General features: G+C 37.5%; 1 protein-coding gene and 1 pseudogene across 1 annotated transcript; one reads left to right on the top strand and one right to left on the bottom strand.

Annotated features, from left to right (window-relative positions):
• Nucleotides 1-167: 167 nt before the first annotated feature.
• On the top strand, nt 168-1,588 carry LOC111211670 (annotated as a pseudogene).
• Nucleotides 1,589-4,797: 3,209 nt separating this feature from the next.
• On the bottom strand, nt 4,798-5,766 carry LOC106354869 (F-box/kelch-repeat protein At4g39560-like). Its single transcript, XM_013794913.3, has one exon. The coding sequence runs from the start codon at nt 5,764-5,766 to the stop codon at nt 4,798-4,800; it is 969 nt and encodes a 322-aa protein (XP_013650367.3).
• Nucleotides 5,767-20,566: the final 14,800 nt, after the last annotated feature.

The raw sequence follows: 20,566 nt of genomic DNA, 5'->3' as shown, positions 1-20,566 counted from the left end.
TAATGAAAAAAATTCTCAGATCATATTATCATTTTTAATAAATATTTTTGGTTTAAATTAAAATGACAGCAACCTTCATAATTCTCTATTTTTTCAGAAAATACAAAATTAGCAAATTTTTATGTTAGTGAAAAATATCTTTTAAATGAAATATTACTATTTTGTGAATTTTCCTTTTTTATGTAATCATATTATATATACATATATTTTCGTTTTTAAATTACTTTTTTAAACTTTATAAATCACTTTTTTATACTTTATAAATCAGGCTGACGCCGTCTTAACCGCAAAATCCCCAAATCAATCGTCGTTCTCAATTGCACACAGTGTGCCACCTTCCTCTTCATTTTAGGGTTTTCGATTCGAGCAAGCGATTAAACTTTGCTCGCGACGTGTTTCTGGGTTTTCGATGAAACGATGAATCATCCCTCTGTTATACTCTGTAATGAAGAAAGGTACTACCTTTGCCACCAGAAACTTCATTCACCTCTTTACTCTTCGGTCTTCCCAATCCATCCCCAACGCTCGTAACCTCTCTTCCTCAACGATAACTGACACCACAAGACCTTTCCCTGATTACTCCCCGAAGAAACCTTCAGTGAGAGACACCGAACTCGTCCACCAAATCGCCAATGTGATTAAGCTTCGTCGCGCTGAGCCTCTGAGGCGTAGCTTAAAGCCTTACGAATGCAAGTTCAAGACTGATCACTTGGTTTGGGTTCTGATGAAGATTAGGTCTGATTACAGCTTGGTTCTTGACTTCTTTGAATGGGCACGCTCCCGTAGAGACTCCACTCTTGAAGGCCTTTGCATTGTCACTCACTTAGCTGTGGCCTGTAAGGATTTGAGAGTGGCTCATTCTATGATAAGGAGCTTCTGGGAGAGACCGAAGCTGAGTGTTGCTGATTCCTTTGTACAGTTTTTTGAGCTTTTGGTGTATACTTACAAGGACTGGGGCTCGGATCCGAATGTGTTCAATGTGTTCTTCCAAGTACTAGTTGAGTTTGGTACGTGAAGCTAGGAAAGTGTTTGAGGAGATGTTGAATTACGGGTTGGTTCTCTCTGTTGATTCATGTAACCTTTACCTTGACCGTCTTTCGAAAGAGTGTGATAAAAAAACTGCAACGGCTGTTGTAGTGTTTAGGGAGTTCCTAAGGTGGGTGTTTGTTGGAATGTTGCTTCTTATAAAACATTGTGATTCATTGTGTTTGTCAACTTGGGAGGATACGCGAAGCTCATCATCTACTCGTTCTTATGGAGTTGAAAGGCTATACCCCTGATGTAGTAAGTTACAGTACAGTGATAAATGGATACTGTAGATTTGGGGAACTTGAAAAGGTCTGGAAGCTCATTGAAGTAATGAAAAAGAAGGGGTTGAAGCCAAATTCTTATACTTATGGTAGCATCATTCTCTTGCTCTGCAGAAGTGGTAAGTTGGTCGAAGCAGAGGAGGCTTTTCCAGAGATGGTAGAGCAGGGCATTGTTCCAATCGAAACAGTGCCAATTGTCCATTACATTATTTCCAAGTCTAAATGTTCTGAATATTTGGAATAATTCGAATTATGAATGACAATTATTTGATTTTAAAGTTCTGTCTCCTTTTCTTCTAGTTTCAATTTTCATATAATATAATATTTCTGCGTCCTCTTTTTGATCTTTTCAATGAGACTAAATCGTCAATAAAATGCTAAAAGTCAATCAATATCGATCTCTTTATTCATCTTTTTTTTTTGTCATCAATGTTTTATTTTAAAAACGGCCGAAGCCCATTTTCTTACACAAACCCCAACGGGCCGAACAAACATACATCTGGGCCTAAAGCCCAATACATAGTGACTGACACTGTCCAAGTCTATCAACACGTGTCTACGCACTACCTTCATCTTGTCTCACCGGTTCCGCCGGAGAAGGATCGGCGGTAACGCCGGATATTCTAACCACGGAGAGATACATCGGATAAACCGAGATCTCATCCGACTCCTTGCTAACCACCACTGGATATTTCATCCCAAGACTCTAACCGCTTCTTTTCTCTCTTGACCGTCGCACCATCATCGGAGGACAACAACCATCTCCGATAACATGCCCTCACAACCACACACCAGACATGACGACGACAAACACCAAAACATAAAAAACAGAAACATAAACTAGTACACATAACCCGCAAGATACGGGGATCCAAAACTTACAGAGCAAAACAAAGAAGGCTTCTACCCTTCGGAAACTGAAGCCGACGAAGACGGAGCTAAACGAGCCTCCGCTTCCCGGGAACTTGAGCCGGCGTCGACAGATCTGAGAAAGCCTCTGCCTCCCGGAAGAAAGCCGGCGACGACGAAGCTAGGGTAGCCTCCATCTCCCGGAACCATAAGCTTGAACATGCAACCCGAATAAACGCACCGTGGTGAAAAAAAGGGGATCCGGCGACGGCACGGTCGCTCACGCGCCACCCGACCGCCAGATCAAACTTTCTCTTTCTTTTTCTCCTCTCTCTATTTTTTTTTTACGTGTTTAAATATAAATGCAACCATCTCTTTGTTCATCAATCTGCTGTTTTTCTTTGTATATATTATCTATATTCAGAGCACTCTTTTTAATACTTTAGCAATAATATGTTGAATCTATGTACAAAAGAGAAACTGCTGCCTCCAAAGAAAATAGTAATGAGAACAAGTAACGAAAGTAAAAGTAAAGAGGTATCTAAAGGAAATGCAGAAGAGATATAATGTGAGCCTACTAGATGAATTGTTCATGTTCCTTCATCTTTTACTTTTATGCCTGATGAGCCTGCAGAAAGAGAGTCAGGACAATCAGACTCAAAATATATCACTAAAAACGAAAGTAGTCCGTTGATAGAAATGATTATAAATCAGATTGAAAGGTAATGATTTCATTTGCAGCATATGCTTTCAAAAACGTGCAAAAAGGTAAAACGTTATGAAACAAAACAATGTTGACATACTGATTGAGTACCAGGGGTGTCATGTATACTTTTGGTTGCACAACACGTCTGTAGAGTTAAAGGCCCAATTCTGTCTTGACTCATCTCTCTAAGTCTCCAGCCCAATAATGAATCCCTGCATAATGAAAAAGGAAACGTTAGTTTTGCTCTGTCGGCCAAAGACGAGATACAAAGACGACAAGGAAAAGGAAACTTAAGAAGTTGATGGTGTTATATATAGAAGAAGTGATCGTGGCTTTAAGGGTATCCCAAAAAGAAATCATCCAAGAGACAGAGCAAGAGCATAAGAGAGAGATAACAAGAGATTAAGCAATTACGAGTGTTAGGGTTTTTGGTTAATCATTGGTTGTAATCTCTATAGTTGTTCTTGAGAAACAGTTTTCTTTGTGTGTATAAAGGGAAGAGCTTTTGATATTGATTTCAATCTAATAAGTTTAAAGCACTAGGCAAAGGTTTAAATCCTAACAACGTCCAATAGCAAATATACCACCTCCATTTCTTCCATCTAATCTAAGCAATGAGCAAATATCCTTTTAACCCTTCCTGACGAGGCCAGCTGAGAAATCATTGAAGAATTACCTTTTCCGAATCATCCAAGTATTCCGTCAAGTGCCTCTTCATTAGAAGCGTCAAGATCTCCAGACTCCCTAGCATCACACCTTCAAGATCATATTAAAACATTCAGACATGAAAGAGGCAAACTTACAAACATTAATTGAACGATAATCTTGAAGTAAAAAGACAGAACTGAAGCAATGGTCCGAGGACCTTGTGTAAACCTTGAAGGTGTAAATGTGCAAGAACGATAATCAAAAGAGCAAGAACGATAATCTTGCAAGTCTGATTCGGATTCAGTTTCCATAGTTGATGCAGTTTCAGAGGACGTGGTTCTTCCACTAAAGCTTAAAGAAGTCAAAGCCTTCCTGAAAACTATATCACAATTCAGGTTCTGAATCATATACAAAACACATCTCAACAATGTCAAACCCACAATGGATATCTTCTTTACCTGTCACTCTTGTTAGCCATTGAGGCAATATGCTGAAGATTCTTCAAAAACTATCTGAAACAAACAATTATACAGAAAAATAATTTAAGATTTAAATCATAAGATCTGTATTACGAAGTAGATGGCAATGTGATTTGAAGGCAAAGCGAAGAGTTTGTGAAATACAACTTACAACATTATTGCCTTAACTTTGTGAAAAAGAAAAAGAGAGCAAGTAAAGTGGGATAACTTAGTGATTGATGATGACTTTTCCATCTTCTGCTAAGTGCCACGAGAGTTCAGTTAAACAAACCTTCAAGAAGGTATCAAACTTTCTCCATGCCGAAATGTTTCTAAACAAGAAACATGAACAACTGAAATTTTTCGATCAACGGTGTTGCTAAGTCATGATACTTTGTATCACCACTCCAGTACATAGGAACACATGGGATGGTTAACAAGGAAAAGAAAAATGTCCAGATAAAAATTCATTAGATACACAAAATGTTAAGAAAAAAAAATAGATTATTTGAGAGACTTAATAACAAATAGAGAGAAAAACAAATCCAACATAGATAAAGGAGGTTTTGGTACTCAGAGGTTGAGAGGTGAAGTATACAAAATGTGACAGTGAAGCTGATGTGGAGGAGGAGGATCCAGTGTCATGACAGGTTCGGACCACAAAATGTTTCCTCTAATCTGGCATATCTCCTTGTGTCTCTCCAAATAGACCTCCGCACACCAAATCTCTAACTTACGAGGAGCAAGCACGTCCCAGAAGATCAACATGTTGGGACCAGAGTTGCTCAGTTTGTGCCTGGGAAATTTTTCATCGAGTTCAGTTATCTCAAATCCTGCAGCTAGCATCAGCGGTTTGTTGGACTCCCAGAGATCCCCCAAGCTTGGAGGCAGCGAGAGTTTCCCTGAGAGACTCCAAGCCCATCACCTCTCTCCACTCCATCACATGGGTGGTTACGGGCCTCTCCCATTCATGTGCCTCACACCACAATATCCGCCCACCTAAGGCACTGCAGTACACGATATTATCTATCACGTGCCAACCCTTATAAACTTGGGAGGTTTTCTTATTCCCTTTTTTCCATTTGCTTTCACTTGGTATGTAGGATACACATGCCCCAACCAACTTTTCCTTGTCCTCTTTTATCACTATGCTTTCCCACATTGAGGGACGACTACAATTAGGCGGGGGAATCGGCAGGGCATCCCAAGTCTGCTTCTTTGGGTCGAAAACCTCTCCCCACCTGCTGGAGTCACGGTCATCACACCCTCCAAGTATGTATATCTTCCCGTCCACCACACCAGACGCAGCTGAATATCGAGGCACCCCCATGGAGGGGAGAGTGCTCCACGTGTGAAATCGACAATCCAGGAACATGACACTGGACGAGGCTCTTCCGCCTATCCTTCCACCCATGACGTAGATCCCGCAACCATGGGCCACCATGGAAGCTGCGTCCAGAGGCTGGTAGAAGTAAGACCGCACTGGGACCAGCCGCCGATCAAGGGGTTTTAGGGAGAGGGTGAACCAGCGTGGGTTTGGATCTGGAGGGATGTGTAAGCATAGATGAATGAGGTTTTCTGTGCATCCCAAAAGGGTTCGGAATTTGTACAACTCAGGGGTCGTCAATAGAGATCGGTGCCGCTTGGATACGAGAGATAAGGAAGCTTGTTCCGATCTCGAAACGCGGGCCAAGCAACTTAGAACCATCTCTTCCGGCAGCCCACTACTCGGACACAGCTTCCGTTTCTTCGTTTGTGATGGATCTTCCTCGGCGTCGCATCGACTCATCATCATCACCGGGTCCGTTTTTAATTTGACTCGCTGTTTTATGTTTAGGATTTTGCTCATCTCTCACCCTCGATTTATATAAAAAGTAGGTGCTGTTATAAAAAGAACTGAAATTTTATTGTATCGCAGAAATTTAAATAAAGGCGAAATTTTATACCCGTAGAAATTTTAACACTATAGAGAGTGTTTATTAGAGAGAGAAGAGAAGGTTGAGGTGTGTTTACAAATGAACGAAAACGTTCGTATATATAGAAAGAAATTTACTGTGCAAATAGTGCAGCCGGCCCCACATCTTTTTATATTTCAAACATTACGGCTCCTCCTTTTGACTTTCGTAACACTCCCCTTTGGGGGCCGGTGTCACTATCCGCTCTCGCTTAACGTCTTTGTTGCCTCGTTAAAAACCTTTCCAGGAAAACCCAATGGGAAAAACCATGGTAAGGTAAAAAGAGTACAACTACGTAAGCTCCCCCTCGAATAAGCAGTCATAGATCCTTCTGATGACGCATTCCAATGTTATGGATGTGTTTTCTGAATACCGAGGTAGAGAGTGATTTTGTGAAGAGGTCGGCTGCATTGTCGCATGATCGAACATATCTTACTTCAATCTCTTTATTCTTCTCGAGCTCTTGAGTATATGAGAAGAACTTCGGAGGTATATGTTTGGTTCTATCACTTTTGATATATCCTTCCTTCGTTTGAGCAACACATGCCGCGTTATCTTCATATAGAATAGTTGGCTCCGTATTTTCGTCAATCCCACTGCTTGAACAGATGTGTCGGCTTATTGATCTTAGCCATACACATTCTCTACTTGCTTCATGGAGTGCAATGATCTCAGCGTGATTTGAAGAAGTAGCAACAAGTGTCTGCTTCTGAGAACGCCAAGATATGGCGGTGCCTCCAATTGTAAAAACATATCCTGTCTGGGATCGAGCTTTGTGTGGATCTGACAAATAACCTGCATCTGCAAAACCAATCATTTGACCTTTTGAACTTTTAGGATAAAACAAGCCTAAATCAGTTGTTCCTTGAAGGTAACGAAAGACATGTTTAATTCCATTCCAATGTCTTCGCGTAGGAGACGAACTGAATCTCGCTAAAAGATTAATGGCAAAAGATATGTCAGGTCGAGTACAATTTGCAAGATACATAAGAGCTCCAATTGCACTTAAGTATGGAGTTTCAGGACCAAGTATTTCTTCATTTTCCTCAGATGGTCGAAACGGATCATTTTCAACATTAAGTGATCTAACGACCATCGGGGTGCTAAGAGGAGTTGCTTTATCCATGTTAAAGCGTTTCAATACTCGTTTGGTATATGTAGACTGGTGTACAAATATACCCTTTCGAGAATGCTCAATTTGTAATCCTAGACAATATTTTGTCTGCCCGAGATCTTTCATCTCAAATTCTCCTTTCAGATAGTTTGATGCCTTTTGGATTTCGTTTTGAGTTCCAATAATATTAAGATCATCAACGTACACCGCGATTATCACAAATCCGGATGTTGTTTTCTTTATGAAAACACAAGGACATATAGGATCATTCGTGTATCCTTCTTTTGTTAAGTGTTCGCTGAGACGATTATACCACATTCGTCCAGATTGTTTTAACCCATATAATGATCTTTGCAATTTTATTGCACATAACTCTTTAGGTTTGGAACTTAACATTTCTGGCATTTTAAATCCATCTGGGATTCTCATATAGATATCAGTATCTAATGATCCATATAAATATGCCGTAACGACATCCATGAGACGCATTTCTAAATTTTCATTGGCCGCTAGGCTCATCAGGAATCTAAATGTGATTGCGTCCATAACAGGAGAATAAGTTTCCTCATAATCAATTCCTGGCCTTTGAGAGAAACCTTGGGCTACGAGACGAGCTTTGTATCTTGTAATCTCGTTTTTCTCGTTTCTTTTTCGGACAAACACCCATTTGTACCCAACAGGTTTTACATCTTTGGGTGTGAGCACAATAGGTCCGAATACATTTCGTTTGTTAAGCGAATCTAATTCGACTTGAATTGCATCTTTCCATTTTATCCAGTCATGTCTCTTTTGACATTCATATACAGACTTTGGTTCTGGATCTTCGTTTTCTTCATTTATTTCCTTTGCTAAAAGGTATGAGAAAACGTCATCAATATCATCCATCTCATTTCGTTTCCATATCTTTCCATTATGGATGTAATTGATAGAAATCTCGTGATTTCCATCAGATTCATGATGCTCTATATTGTCGTTCGATTCACAATTCGCTTCTTCCAAAATATTTTCCGCTATTTTGGGAGTATCATGCTTTTCACATTCCTTACGTTTTCTAGGAAGTTTATCCTTTGAACCAATAGGTCTACCGCGCTTTAAACGTGTTCCTGATTCACGTGTATCAACTGCCGTTCCACCATTTTGTGGTATTTCAATACGAGCAGGAGTATTTGCAGCGGGTATATGTGATTTAGTTACCATTTTGGTATCAGCAAATGCATCAGGTAGCTGATTTGCTATATTTTGTAAATGCATGATACGTCGAACTTCTAGTTCTGACTGTTTCGTAGGAGGATCAAGGTGTAATAACGATGGTACACTCCATTTGATCTCTTTTCCTACTTGTTTATTGTCTCCCCCTAGAGTTGGGAATTCTTTCTCATTGAAATGACAATCGGCAAATCGTGCCGTAAACACATCACCAGTTTGTGGTTCTAGGTATCTTATTATTGATGGAGAATCATAGCCAATATATATTCCCAACCGTCTTTGCGGTCCCATCTTTGTACGTTGTGGTGGTGCTATTGGAATATAAACCGCACAACCAAAGATTTTTAGATGAGAGATATTTGGTTCTTTTCCAAATGCTAACTGTAATGGGGAATATCTATGGTATGCACTTGGTCTTATCCGAATTAGTGCTTCTGCATGCAAAATAGCATGTCCCCATACAGAGGTTGGGAGTTTTGATCTCATGATCAATGGCCTTGCAATTAGTTGCAGCCGTTTAATTAATGATTCTGCCAAACCATTTTGTGTATGAACATGAGCAACAGAATGCTCTACTTCAATCCCTGATACCATACAATAATCATTAAAAGCTTGGGATGTGAATTCACCAGCGTTATCTAATCTAACTCTTTTAATTGGATAATCTGAGAACTGTGCTCTTAATTTGATTATCTGAGTTAGAAATCTCGCAAATGCCATATTTCGAGATGATAACAAACAAACATGTGACCATCTACTCGATGCATCGATTAATACCATAAAGTAGTAGAATGGTCCACACGGTGGATGTATTGGTCCACAAATATCACCTTGGATTCTTTCCAAAAACTTTGGTGATTCTTTGTCAACTTTGGTTGGTGATGGTCTTATGATTAATTTCCCAAGAGCACACGCATCACATGTCATTTTATTACTTTGGTATATATCTTGGGTTTTTATTGAATGACCATGTGAGCTTTCAATGATTTTTCGCATCATTGTAGTGCCTGGATGACCAAGGCGATCATGCCATAATGTAACATCTTCTGGATTTCTTTTTATCACAAGATGTGATTCTATAGCATCAATATAAGTGTGATGCAATCCAGAAGGAAGTTCTGGAAATTTTTCCAGTACAAGGCCTTTGCCTGATTTTTCAGAAGTTATATACAAATACTTCTTTCCATTCTCAGTTGCAGACTGAGTGTTATACCCTTGACGGTATATATCTTTGAAACTCAACAAATTTCTCTTAGAATTTGGAGAATATAAGGCATTATCTATGGAAAACTTTGTTCCATTAGGCAACATAAAGTTCGCCTTGCCAATTCCTTCGATCAGGTCTGTAGGACCTGATATTGTGTTTATAGTCATTTTTACTGACTTTAAAGTAGAGAAATATCTCTTATCCTTCAGTATAGTGTGCGTTGTGCCACTATCTGGTATGCAAACTTCTCTACCAATTTGTTTAGTTGTTGTTCCATTTGCTTTCTTATCCATTTCTGTAACACACAGTTAATATCAATAAAGAAAATAAACTTTCATAAGTAAACATATTATGCATCAATAACAAGTACACAATAATTATACATTAGATATTTTGAAATACAACATTATTTTGAAAGTGAAATACATAATATTTTATGGCATCACTAGGCATTATTAAGCTTGATCAGTACAAGCACTTCAATTATTTTGATGAGTGGCCTCGTCGAAATCTCCCATAAAGTCAGAGGATTCGAGGTATGTCGATGTTGTACCCACAAGGTGTTCATTGAGATTTACTTCCTTTGCCTTGCCTTTAATAGATTCTTGGTACAATTGGCATAGATGCCGAGGAGTTCGACATACTTGAGACCAGTGTCCCTTCGATCCACATCTGTAACAGACGTTCTCATTTTTATGAGTAGGGTTTTCTTGGGTTTCTTTCCCTTTTACCCGATCAGATCGATTCCATGTGTTGGATCCCCTTCCTCTTGGGTTGTTACTCCTTTCATGGTTGCGGTTAAATCGATAACCACGACCACGACCAAAACCACGATTGTGACCACGGCCACGACCACGCCCACGATAGGAATAATTTCCTTTTTCCGGATTTTTTATATCCGTTGCATTTACCTCAGGAAATGCTTTGGTTCCCGTGGGTCGGGCATTGTGGTTTTTAATGAGGAGTTCATTATTTCTCTCCGCTATCATAAGCGCCACAACGAGTTCAGAGAACCTCGTATACCCACAATTTCTATATTGTTCTTGTAGAACATAATGATTTTTGTGGAACGTTTGGTAAGTTTTCTCGAGCATTTCTGCTTCCGAGACAGGCTTACCGCAATAATCTAATTGCGCCGCTATTCTCAATATAGCGGAATTGTACGTTTCCACTTTTTCAAAATCTTGAAATCGTAGATTTTTCCACTCATCAAGTGCATGGGGGAGAGTAATTTTTCTTTGGTTATCAAACCTCTCCTTCAGAGCTTTCCAAAGATCTAAGGGATCTTTGGTTCTCGCATAATCATGCGTAAGATTTTCATCTAGATGCCTTCTCAGAAATATCACGGCCTTAGCCTTTTCATGAGAGGTTGATATATTGCCGTCTTTTATTGTTCCGAGTATTTCCTCGGAATCTAGATGAAGCTCCATGTTTGGAACCCATGCCGTGTAGTTTGTCCCAGTTACTTCCAATGCCGGAAACTGAAGTTTCTCGATTTTTGCCATTTGTATTTCTAAAGAACATAAATAAAAATTATTAGAATATTATTCATATTAAAAGGAACCGTTTACATTAATCATGCAAGCAATTACAAGGAGAAGCGATGTAAAGAAAATTAAACCGATATTCATATTAAATTCACTCGGAGTAAATTCTCCAATGAATAAACCATAAATAGAAACACAAATAAAAATGGCACATAAAAACAAAAGTGCGCGAATCATCTTTCTTGAAATGAAAAATCGGAGGAGAGCGATTTGAAATTTTTGAGAGAAGATGAAATGTTTTGGATGATGAAATAGAGTGAAAATGAGTTGTATTTATAGATGAAAATTACTGTTCATAACCGTTGGAGAAAGGGGAAATTTTTGAAAAAATTTCTTTGTGACCGTTGGGGTTAAATCGAGTGCACCAAAAATTAGTCTGAAAATATCGTATTAAACGGTCAATCAAATCTATAAAATTTCATAAAAGTAAAAAAATTATGACAATAGAATATTTATGTTATGACAACAAATCATGCGACGGCTCAGCCGATCAATGCAGAGTAATAAATAAATTATACGGCGGCTCGGCCGACCAATTAATAATAAACAGAATATAAGGCGGCTCGGCCGACCAATAAATAATAAACAGAATATAAGGCGGCTCGGCCGACCAAAAAATAAATTAAATTACTAGTAAATAATATAGGCGGTATTCCGACCATTATAACATGATATAAATAATAGTAGAGGCGGTATACCGACCATTATAACAGGGTATAAATGATACAAATAAATTTTACCGAATCGTAGAGTGATCGTGCTGATAACGTGTTATAAAAAAGAACTGGAATTTTATTGTATCGCAGTAATTTAAATAAGAGCAAAATTTTATACCCGTAGAAATTTTAACACTATAGAGAGTGTTTATTAGAGAGAGAAGAGAAGGTTGAGGTGTGTTTACAAATGAACGAAAACGTTCGTAAATATAGAAAGAAATTTACTGTGCAAATAGTGCAGCGGGCCCCACATCTTTTTATATTTCAAACATTACGGCTCCTCCTTTTGACTTTCGTAACAGGTGCTTCCTTTTTTCTTTACAAATATTTTCCTTATTTTAGGTTTTCATATTTTTCAATTAATATTTTATTTTTCTCTTCAATTGTATCTTTTATATTTCGTTTCCAATCCCCCTAGACTATATTTTACAAATTGATTTTCCCGCATATGTTCTCTATAATCAATTTCACAAAACAAATATGACATGACTACTGAAATGAAATATAACATTGATAATTTCATTTAATATTGTCTTATATTTTTTTCCAAACTTATTAGAATATGGTAATAATTCATATATTACTTTTAATATTGATATTTCTTTTTGGTAAACTTTTCTTAAATATGTTAATAGCCCATACATCATCTGTAAAATAAATACATTCATATATAACATTTCAAATTTTGAATTTTTTTTTTATAATTATACAATTTGTATTATTAAATCTTACAAAATATTTTACAATTTAAAAAATAAATAAATATCTAATCGTAAGATCATTAGTTTCTTATATATCTATTAATTTTATAAATATTGTTTAGGCTAAATTTTTGATAATTATACAATTTTATATCATTTTTATTAGTTTTATACAAATTAATTTAATATATATCAAATCTATATTAAATATTAGTAAGAAAATAAAAAAATCTACAATATTTAATAAAATTTACTTTAAATATAAGTTAAATTAAAAAAATTCCTTACAAAACATCTGGTTCTTCAAATTTACTAATTAACATGATCGCGATACATGACAATTATATAATAAGACTGTGACATGTGTTAAAAAAAAATATTTAACACTGATTTTCCTATTTTCCAACTCTCATAATAATAAAATAAAAGATAATTGTAAGAAAATCATATTTTTTTTTCCTTTTTAAAATATTTCCACTCTCATAATGTTAATTTTCCTTTATTCAAATCCTAACTAAAAAGGTCAAAACAAACCAAAAAAAATCTTATTATAATAAAATAATTTTTAAAATTATTATTAAAATAAAAAGAATGATGACAAAAAAAGTAAAATAAAATGAATTTTAAAATAATTTCTTCAATAAGAAAAATCTTATTATAATAAAATGATTTTTTTTTTAAAAACTCATCGTAATTTTAATTTTTTCAAAACCTATTTCAAAACAGATTTGTACAAATAATTTATTTAATACAAATTTTCATTTCTTAATATCATGAAGAAAAGATAAATGTAAGAAATAAAAAAAGATTAGATTGTAATTGGGGGAAATTTCACAACTGCACTTTGTTTGGTACCATTTTTAACTTTTACCATCAATCATAAGGATATTTTCACAAATATCATTTTCATTAAAGAGTAAATGACAAAAATAACCCTCTCACAAATTCTTTATATAATAAAACACAAGTCATTTGGCAAATCAGAATTTGACATCTAGCAAAAAAAAATTTAAATTTTTTTTAAAAAAAAAACTTTTACAAATTTGATGAATTTCCAAATAACTAAATCCCTAAAATTTCTCGCATTTCACCACCACGTTAAAAAGAATCACGATTTGAAACTGCTAATCTCCTATATATCTTTCAATCTCTTATTCTTTTACTCTCTCTTTGATCTACAGTTATCTCTTTTTCATCTCTCTTTGTCATCCTCCATAGCTTCATCTTTTTCATTTTTCTCTCTGTTCAGATCTTCTACTGATGCCAAAATTTGTTGTACATACAAGTTGAATATGGCACTTGATTGTACTGTTTCAAAACTCGGTCAGCAACTAAGGTAATAATACGTACAACTCATTTATATACATAATTGGTGTTTTACAGATCTCTGTTATTTATATGGCTAATCATTTGTAAACTATTTACCTTGCTTTTGCATACAACAAAAACAGAAACGAAGAGGGAAGAGGGAAGAGGGAAGAGGGAAGAAGGAAAAAAGACAAACTAGGCTTTAACAAAAATGAAGCATTTTTGGGCCAACGGATAATTAAGAAAAAGAAAAGCCTAAACTACAAACAAAACGAAGGAACAATCAGAAGAAGAGGTTTTGATAAAAGGTAAACGCTTTTACATTGTTTACAAAAGATCATATTGCTGAACTGTTTTTCTACTGTGAAATAGGTTTTACATCAATATGGTAGATTGGAAATTTCCTTCAATATATATGGTGAGCAATTTGATATTTTTTCTGGTCTTTTGAAATCTTTCTTGATATATATATAATTTTATAGAATGGTTGAAAAAATCTAAAGTTTGGAAAATCATTGTGCTTCTCATTTTTCATGTGTTCGCAACTATCCATCTATACTTAAACTATTCATTTATACTTAATAACAATATATTTTATATTGTATTTGTAAGAAAAAATATTCTCATGCGTAGCATGGGGTTAATACTAGTCTAATCTAATTTCCAATCTTTTTTTCTCGAGAGAGAAAGCTTCGACGGCGACGACAACGTGGCGACGGCAACACGACGACGGAGACTAGATCAATGACGACGGCGACGAGATAACCAGAACTGTTGTTTCCACTTCAATTTCACCGACGCGAGCAATAACAACGCGAGAGAGAAGGAGATCAAGAGGCAAACGCTGGTGGATTTTCATACAGTCTGGATCTAGTAAGATCATATTTCCTTTATTACGTAACAGTGATCGAGAAACTTGTCGCGATCTATTCTTATGATTCGATCGAAGTTTTTGTTGTGAAGGGTGAATCTAGGATCTCGTAAACTGTTGCTTAGGAACAGATTAAGCTGAGATTGCTTTATGTTTAAGAATACCTCTTTATTTTTTATAGAATCAAGGAGAGTTGCTAGTTTATGAAATGAAAAATACATCTTTTAGTCATATGAAATGCAAAATGTCTTGGCTTTAGAAATTGATGATGAGTATGCAGTGTTATAGTTTGATCCGGAGTATGTCTTTGCTTTCAAAATAGTGTTGTTTTGTTTTTTGACATCCTTCTAAGCATCTTTCGTTATTCATTTTGCTCACAGGACAAAACTCACGCTTACTAGATGGAATGCTGACTGGAGAGGTGCTGAGTTGTATGAGCAAGCAGGTTTGTTCACTACAAGAAAACAGCGATATTCTGACGGACATTCCGACGGAAAATGAAATCCTCGGAATATACCGAGGAATTTCCGAGGAAATTCCGAGGAAACACAAAATTGGGTTGCCTCGGAATTTCCTCGGAATATACCGACGGAATTCCGAGGAAACTACAGTCCGTCGGAATATTCCGAGGAAATTCCGAGGAAAACTCTGTTCCTCGGAAAAAACCGATGAATTCCGAGGAAATATTATAGCCGTTGGAGAGCCGTTGGGGGATTTTACAAAATTCCGAGGAAATTCCGACGAACTAGTTTTGTCCGTCGGAATTCCGTCGGAATTTCCTCGGTATATCGGCAGGATTTAAACTATAAATACAAGCACTCCTCTTCCTCTTCATTCACTTCATATCTTCATCCTCCCTCTTACTCTATTTACACACGAATTTGATTCATAAAAAATATGTCTTCTTCTAATTATTTTCGTTCTTGGATCGATCGACCTCATTTGGATCCGAACACGAGATTGCTTACGGAAGAATACCAACGAGGTATAACTGAATTCATGGGGTTAGTTCACCGACAACCGGAAGCAAAAACAGGTATGTTAAGATATCCTTGCTCTAATTGTAAAAATAGAAAGGTTATTAAAGAGTGGGATGTTTGGACTCATCTATATTTGAGTGGGTTTACACGAAGTTACAAAATTTGGTATCATCATGGGGAAACTGATTATGAACATGGTAATACTAGTGAACCTCAGCCGGCGGTTAGATTAGAAGAACCAATTAGAACGGATGTAGATTATGGTGTAGGTACTGAGCAGATGGTAAATGATCATTTTAGAGGGGAAGATTTACTCAATGCAGAAGCTAGGAGATTTTATGATATGTTGGATGCTGGAAAGCAACCATTGTACGAAGGTTGCAGAGATGGTCATTCAGCTTTATCATCTGCTACAAGATTGATGGGCATTAAAACAGATTATAATTTGGCTGAAGACTGTGTGGATGCGATTGCTGATTTTGTAAAAGGTATTCTACCCGAGGATAATGTAGCTCCTGGTTCATACTACGAGGTTCAGAAACTCGTAGCTGGTCTTGGTTTATCGTATCAGGTAATAGATGTATGCAGCGACAACTGCATGATTTATTGGAGGGTGGATGAACAGCGGGTTACATGCAAATTTTGTGGAAAGCCTCGTTATAAAGATACAATTGGAAGAGTTCCAGTGCCATATAAAAGGATGTGGTATTTACCTTTGACGGAAAGGTTGCAGAGGTTGTATCTGTCTGAACGCACAGCGCAACCAATGAGATGGCATGCGGAGCACTCAACAGATGGTGAGATCAGACATCCTTCAGATGCAAAAGCGTGGAAGCATTTCCAATCAAAGTATCCCGACTTTGCGTATGAGAGAAGAAATGTCTACCTTGGATTATGTACTGATGGTTTCAGTCCGTTTGGCAAGAGTGGAAGACAGTATTCTCTATGGCCCGTCATTCTTACACCATACAACCTCCCCCCAAACTTGTGCTTGCGACGAGAGTTTTTGTTTCTCTCGATTCTCGTTCCCGGACCAGAGCATCCTAAGAGATCACTTGATGTGTTTCTTCAGCCACTAATATATGAGTTGCAACAACTATGGGCTCAAGGTGCTGAAACATACGATGTTTCGTGTAAAGAAAACTTTCAAATGCGGGCAGTACTAATGTGGACAATAAGTGATTTTCCAGCATATGGTATGTTGTCTGGATGGACAACGCATGGAAGGCTATCATGTCCATATTGTCAAGATAACACTGATGCTTTCCAACTAAAGCACGGAAGGAAAACGTGTTGGTTTGACTGTCACAGGAGATTCCTACCACCTGATCATCCATATCGTAGGAGTAGGAATTTGTTTACGAAGAACAAGAGGGTGTTTGACAGTCCACCTCCAGAAATTTGTGGGAAAGATTTGAAGATACAACTAAGAGATTTTGGTGCAGAAAGGACGCCAGAAGTCGGTGGACATGAGCGTTTTCCGGTAGATGCTGTTGGAGAACTACATAACTGGCACAAAAAAAGTATTTTCTGGGATCTGCCATACTGGGAGGATCATCTGCTAAGGCATAATTTAGATGTCATGCATATTGAGAAGAACTTTTTTGACAATCTCATGAACACGATCCTTAATGTTCAAGGTAAAACAAAGGATAATTTGAAGTCAAGACTGGATTTAGTCGATATATGTGCTCGTTCAGAACTTCATGTTGATGAGAATGGTAGGGCTCCTTTTCCCATATACCGACTTGATGCAGCGGGAAAAGATGCGTTCTTTGATTGGATTTCAAACGATGTGGAATTTCCAGACGGTTACGCATCAAATTTGCGTAACTGTATCGACAGAAAGGAAGGAAAGTTTACTGGCTTGAAAAGCCACGATTGCCATGTAATGATGCAGCGCCTCCTTCCGTTCGCCTTCAAGGAAATATTACCACGAAATGTTCATGAAGCAATTGCAGGGATAAGTGGTTTCTTCCGCGATTTATGCACGAGATCAGTGACTCTTGAAGGTATTGAAAATTTGAAGACTAACATAGCCGTGATTCAGTGCAACCTTGAGAAGATATTTCCTCCCTCATTTTTTGATGTTATGGAGCATCTTGTTATTCACCTGGCAAGAGAATTGGAACTTGGTAGTCCTGTGCAGTATAGATGGATGTATCTGTATGAGCGGTATATGTTCCATTTGAAGAAGATGGTGAAAAATTTAAGTAGGGTGGAAGGTTCTATAGTCGCACAGATGATCAATGAAGAAACTTCAAACTTTGCCGAGTACTACTTTCCAGCAGAAGTTCAGACCAAAAACAGAAGACCTGCTCGGCATGATGATAGAGGCGAACGGGCAACATATCATGTTACGGTTCCAGACATTTTCACAGACGTTGGACGACTTAGCGGAAAACCAAAGGACCGTCGACTTACTGAGCAGGAGCTTACAAATTTTTTGAGATTTTTTTAATAAAAAAAATTAATTTATATATTTCTGTATTTATTAAATATATTTTTTTAATTTACAGGTCTCATGATGATCAGACCCGGCCTCGACAGCGTCGTGGTCGTGGTGGTACGGGGAGCCAGTCTCGGGATTCCAGCCATTTTCAGGATTCCCCTTCGCCCCACAGCTCCAACCATACATCTTCCTCTGCTGCACCCGCTCATGCTCCTCTCGCTCCCGCTGCTGCATCCGCTCCTGTTCCTCCGGGTCCTCCGGGAGTGATGAGGGTTGCGGAGTTGGTTCAACAGCCCGGTCGTGACCATCTTCCGTATCTCACTCCGTATCCACATGGACGGGGTCAAACATGGTAATTAAACATTTTTTTTTCTTTAAATTTGGATTCATTATTAACCGTTTGTTCTTTTAATAAGGTTCAACCGATCCGGGAACGGGATCAGCGCATGGATCAACCGTATGATGTACTCGGCCCTCGACAGTGGACATCCGACTTTCACTCACTTCCCAACCGACAAGCAGGTTCTGTGGTTTCGTCAGTTTGCGGTAAGTATTCTAATTTTTTACTTATATTTTTAATCTTTAATATAAATTTTCTACTAATTGTGTTTTTTTTTCAGCAAGAGTTCAACTGGAATTCCGATGAGACGCTCTTTATCTATCACCACTTCGTCCATAAAGTAATGGACAACTATGGGAAGCAGATCCACGAGTGGAAGAAGAAGTGGGAAATCAATAAGGTTCAATTTAATTTATTAAACAATTTTTTAATTTATTAAACTATTTTTTAATTTATTAAACTTTTTCTTTTTTTTTTAATTAAAAGGTCCCAAAGTCGATGAACGATACGGTCTGGAAGGAGTTGTGTGCGCATTGGGATAAGGAGGAGACGAAAGAAACTTCTTCCACCAACTCCACCAACCGCAGGAGCGACCGTAAAGGGAAGGGCATCTACAAGCATAACTTGGGTGCTCAATCTATTGCCACTCTCGGAGATCGCATGGTAAGTTCAACCGCTTTTTCTTCAATTATTTGAGTTTCAGAATTTAAATTTATTGTGCATTTCTTCTAATTTCTAATGTTTCTTTAATTTTATGTTTTTTTCAAGGCGGAAGAAAATGATGGTGAGCCGGTCGATGATCTCGCCCTAATGAGGAGGGCGTATACCAACAAGAAGACCGGCCAGATTGATGACGGTCTTGTGAGGGACGTGGTCGACCTGGTCCAAACTCAGGTGGTAGACGAAGTGTCTCAGCTTCAAACCGAGGATGACGCTTCGACGGCTTCGACCAACTTGTCCCGGTTTCGAATCAACGAAATCGTTGAATCCGTAAGTTCTTTTTTTTTTAAGTTCAATTCATTTATTTCTTGGTTTAAATTTCTAAATTTGGCTTTTTTCTATTCAGTCGGTTCCAAAGAAGAAGGGACGTTTGTTCAGTTTGGGTCGTCGCACCCGGTCGGTTCCTCCTTCTTCTGCACCACCGCCCTTTGTTGATCCAGAAGTACTTACGGCTCAGTTGAAGGACAAAGATGATCGAATATCTTTGTTGGAGACCCAGATGGCGGCTCAACAGGCGGGCTATGAGGCACAGAGGAGGCTGAACCAGCAAATGATGGAGATGATGCAGAGGATGTACCCGAACGAGGTGTTCCCGGACGTGCCAGACCCGTAGTTTTTTTTCCCCAATCTCGGAATGTTTTATTTTTATTTGTGAAACTTTGAATATTAATTAGTATGATTTCAATTTTACTTTTAATTTCATATTTTCGAATTTAAATTTCAGAAATTTTATTTTTTCAAAAAAATTAATATTTTTTACATTTCGAGGAAATTAATTATATTTTTCACTACATCGATCGATGCGTTTTTGAACAAAAACGCATCGATCGATCCGTTTTTTTTAAAAAATATAGCGAGGGACATTTCCCTCAGAATTTTCCGAGGGACAACTCCCTCGGAAAATTCCGAGGAACGGATCCCTCGGAATATACCGAGGGAACAGTTCCTCGGAATAAACCGAGGAAAAAGTCCGTCGGTATACTCCTATCGATCGATGTATATATGTCCAAACACGCATCGATCGATGAACTTCCGAGGAATTATCCCGACGAAGTTCTACCTCGGTATATTCCGAGGACTTTTCCGACAAACAAGGGATCCTCGGAAATTTATTTCCTCGGAATTCCGTCGGAAAATTCCGAGGGATTTCAGAGGAAAAAAGAAATTCCGAGGAATTATTTCTGACGACGTGTTTCGTCTGAATTGCGTCGGAATAACGATATTCCGACGAAATTCCGACGATTTTTTCCCTCAGAATCCTTGATGTTTTCTTGTAGTGGTTGTTTCCTCTGTTACTTTTAAATATAAGTTAAATTAAAAAAAATCCTTACAAAACATCTATATAAAGCTTGGTTCTTCAAATTTACTAATTAACATGACCGCGACACATGACAATTATATAATAAGACTGTGACATGTGTTAAAAAAAATATTTAACACTGATTTTCCTATTTTCCAACTATCATAATAATAAAATA

This window comes from Brassica napus, chromosome C7, assembly GCF_020379485.1.
Source record: "Brassica napus cultivar Da-Ae chromosome C7, Da-Ae, whole genome shotgun sequence".
Classification (NCBI taxonomy): domain Eukaryota; kingdom Viridiplantae; phylum Streptophyta; class Magnoliopsida; order Brassicales; family Brassicaceae; genus Brassica; species Brassica napus.
The sequence above is the reverse complement of the archived record's forward strand: the minus strand, read 5'-3'. Positions and strand labels throughout refer to the sequence as shown.

Coding starts and splice junctions, on each gene's coding strand:
- LOC106354869 (XM_013794913.3), bottom strand. CDS start 5,766: ATGATGATGAGTCGATGCGACGCCGAGGAAGATCCATCACAAACGAAG.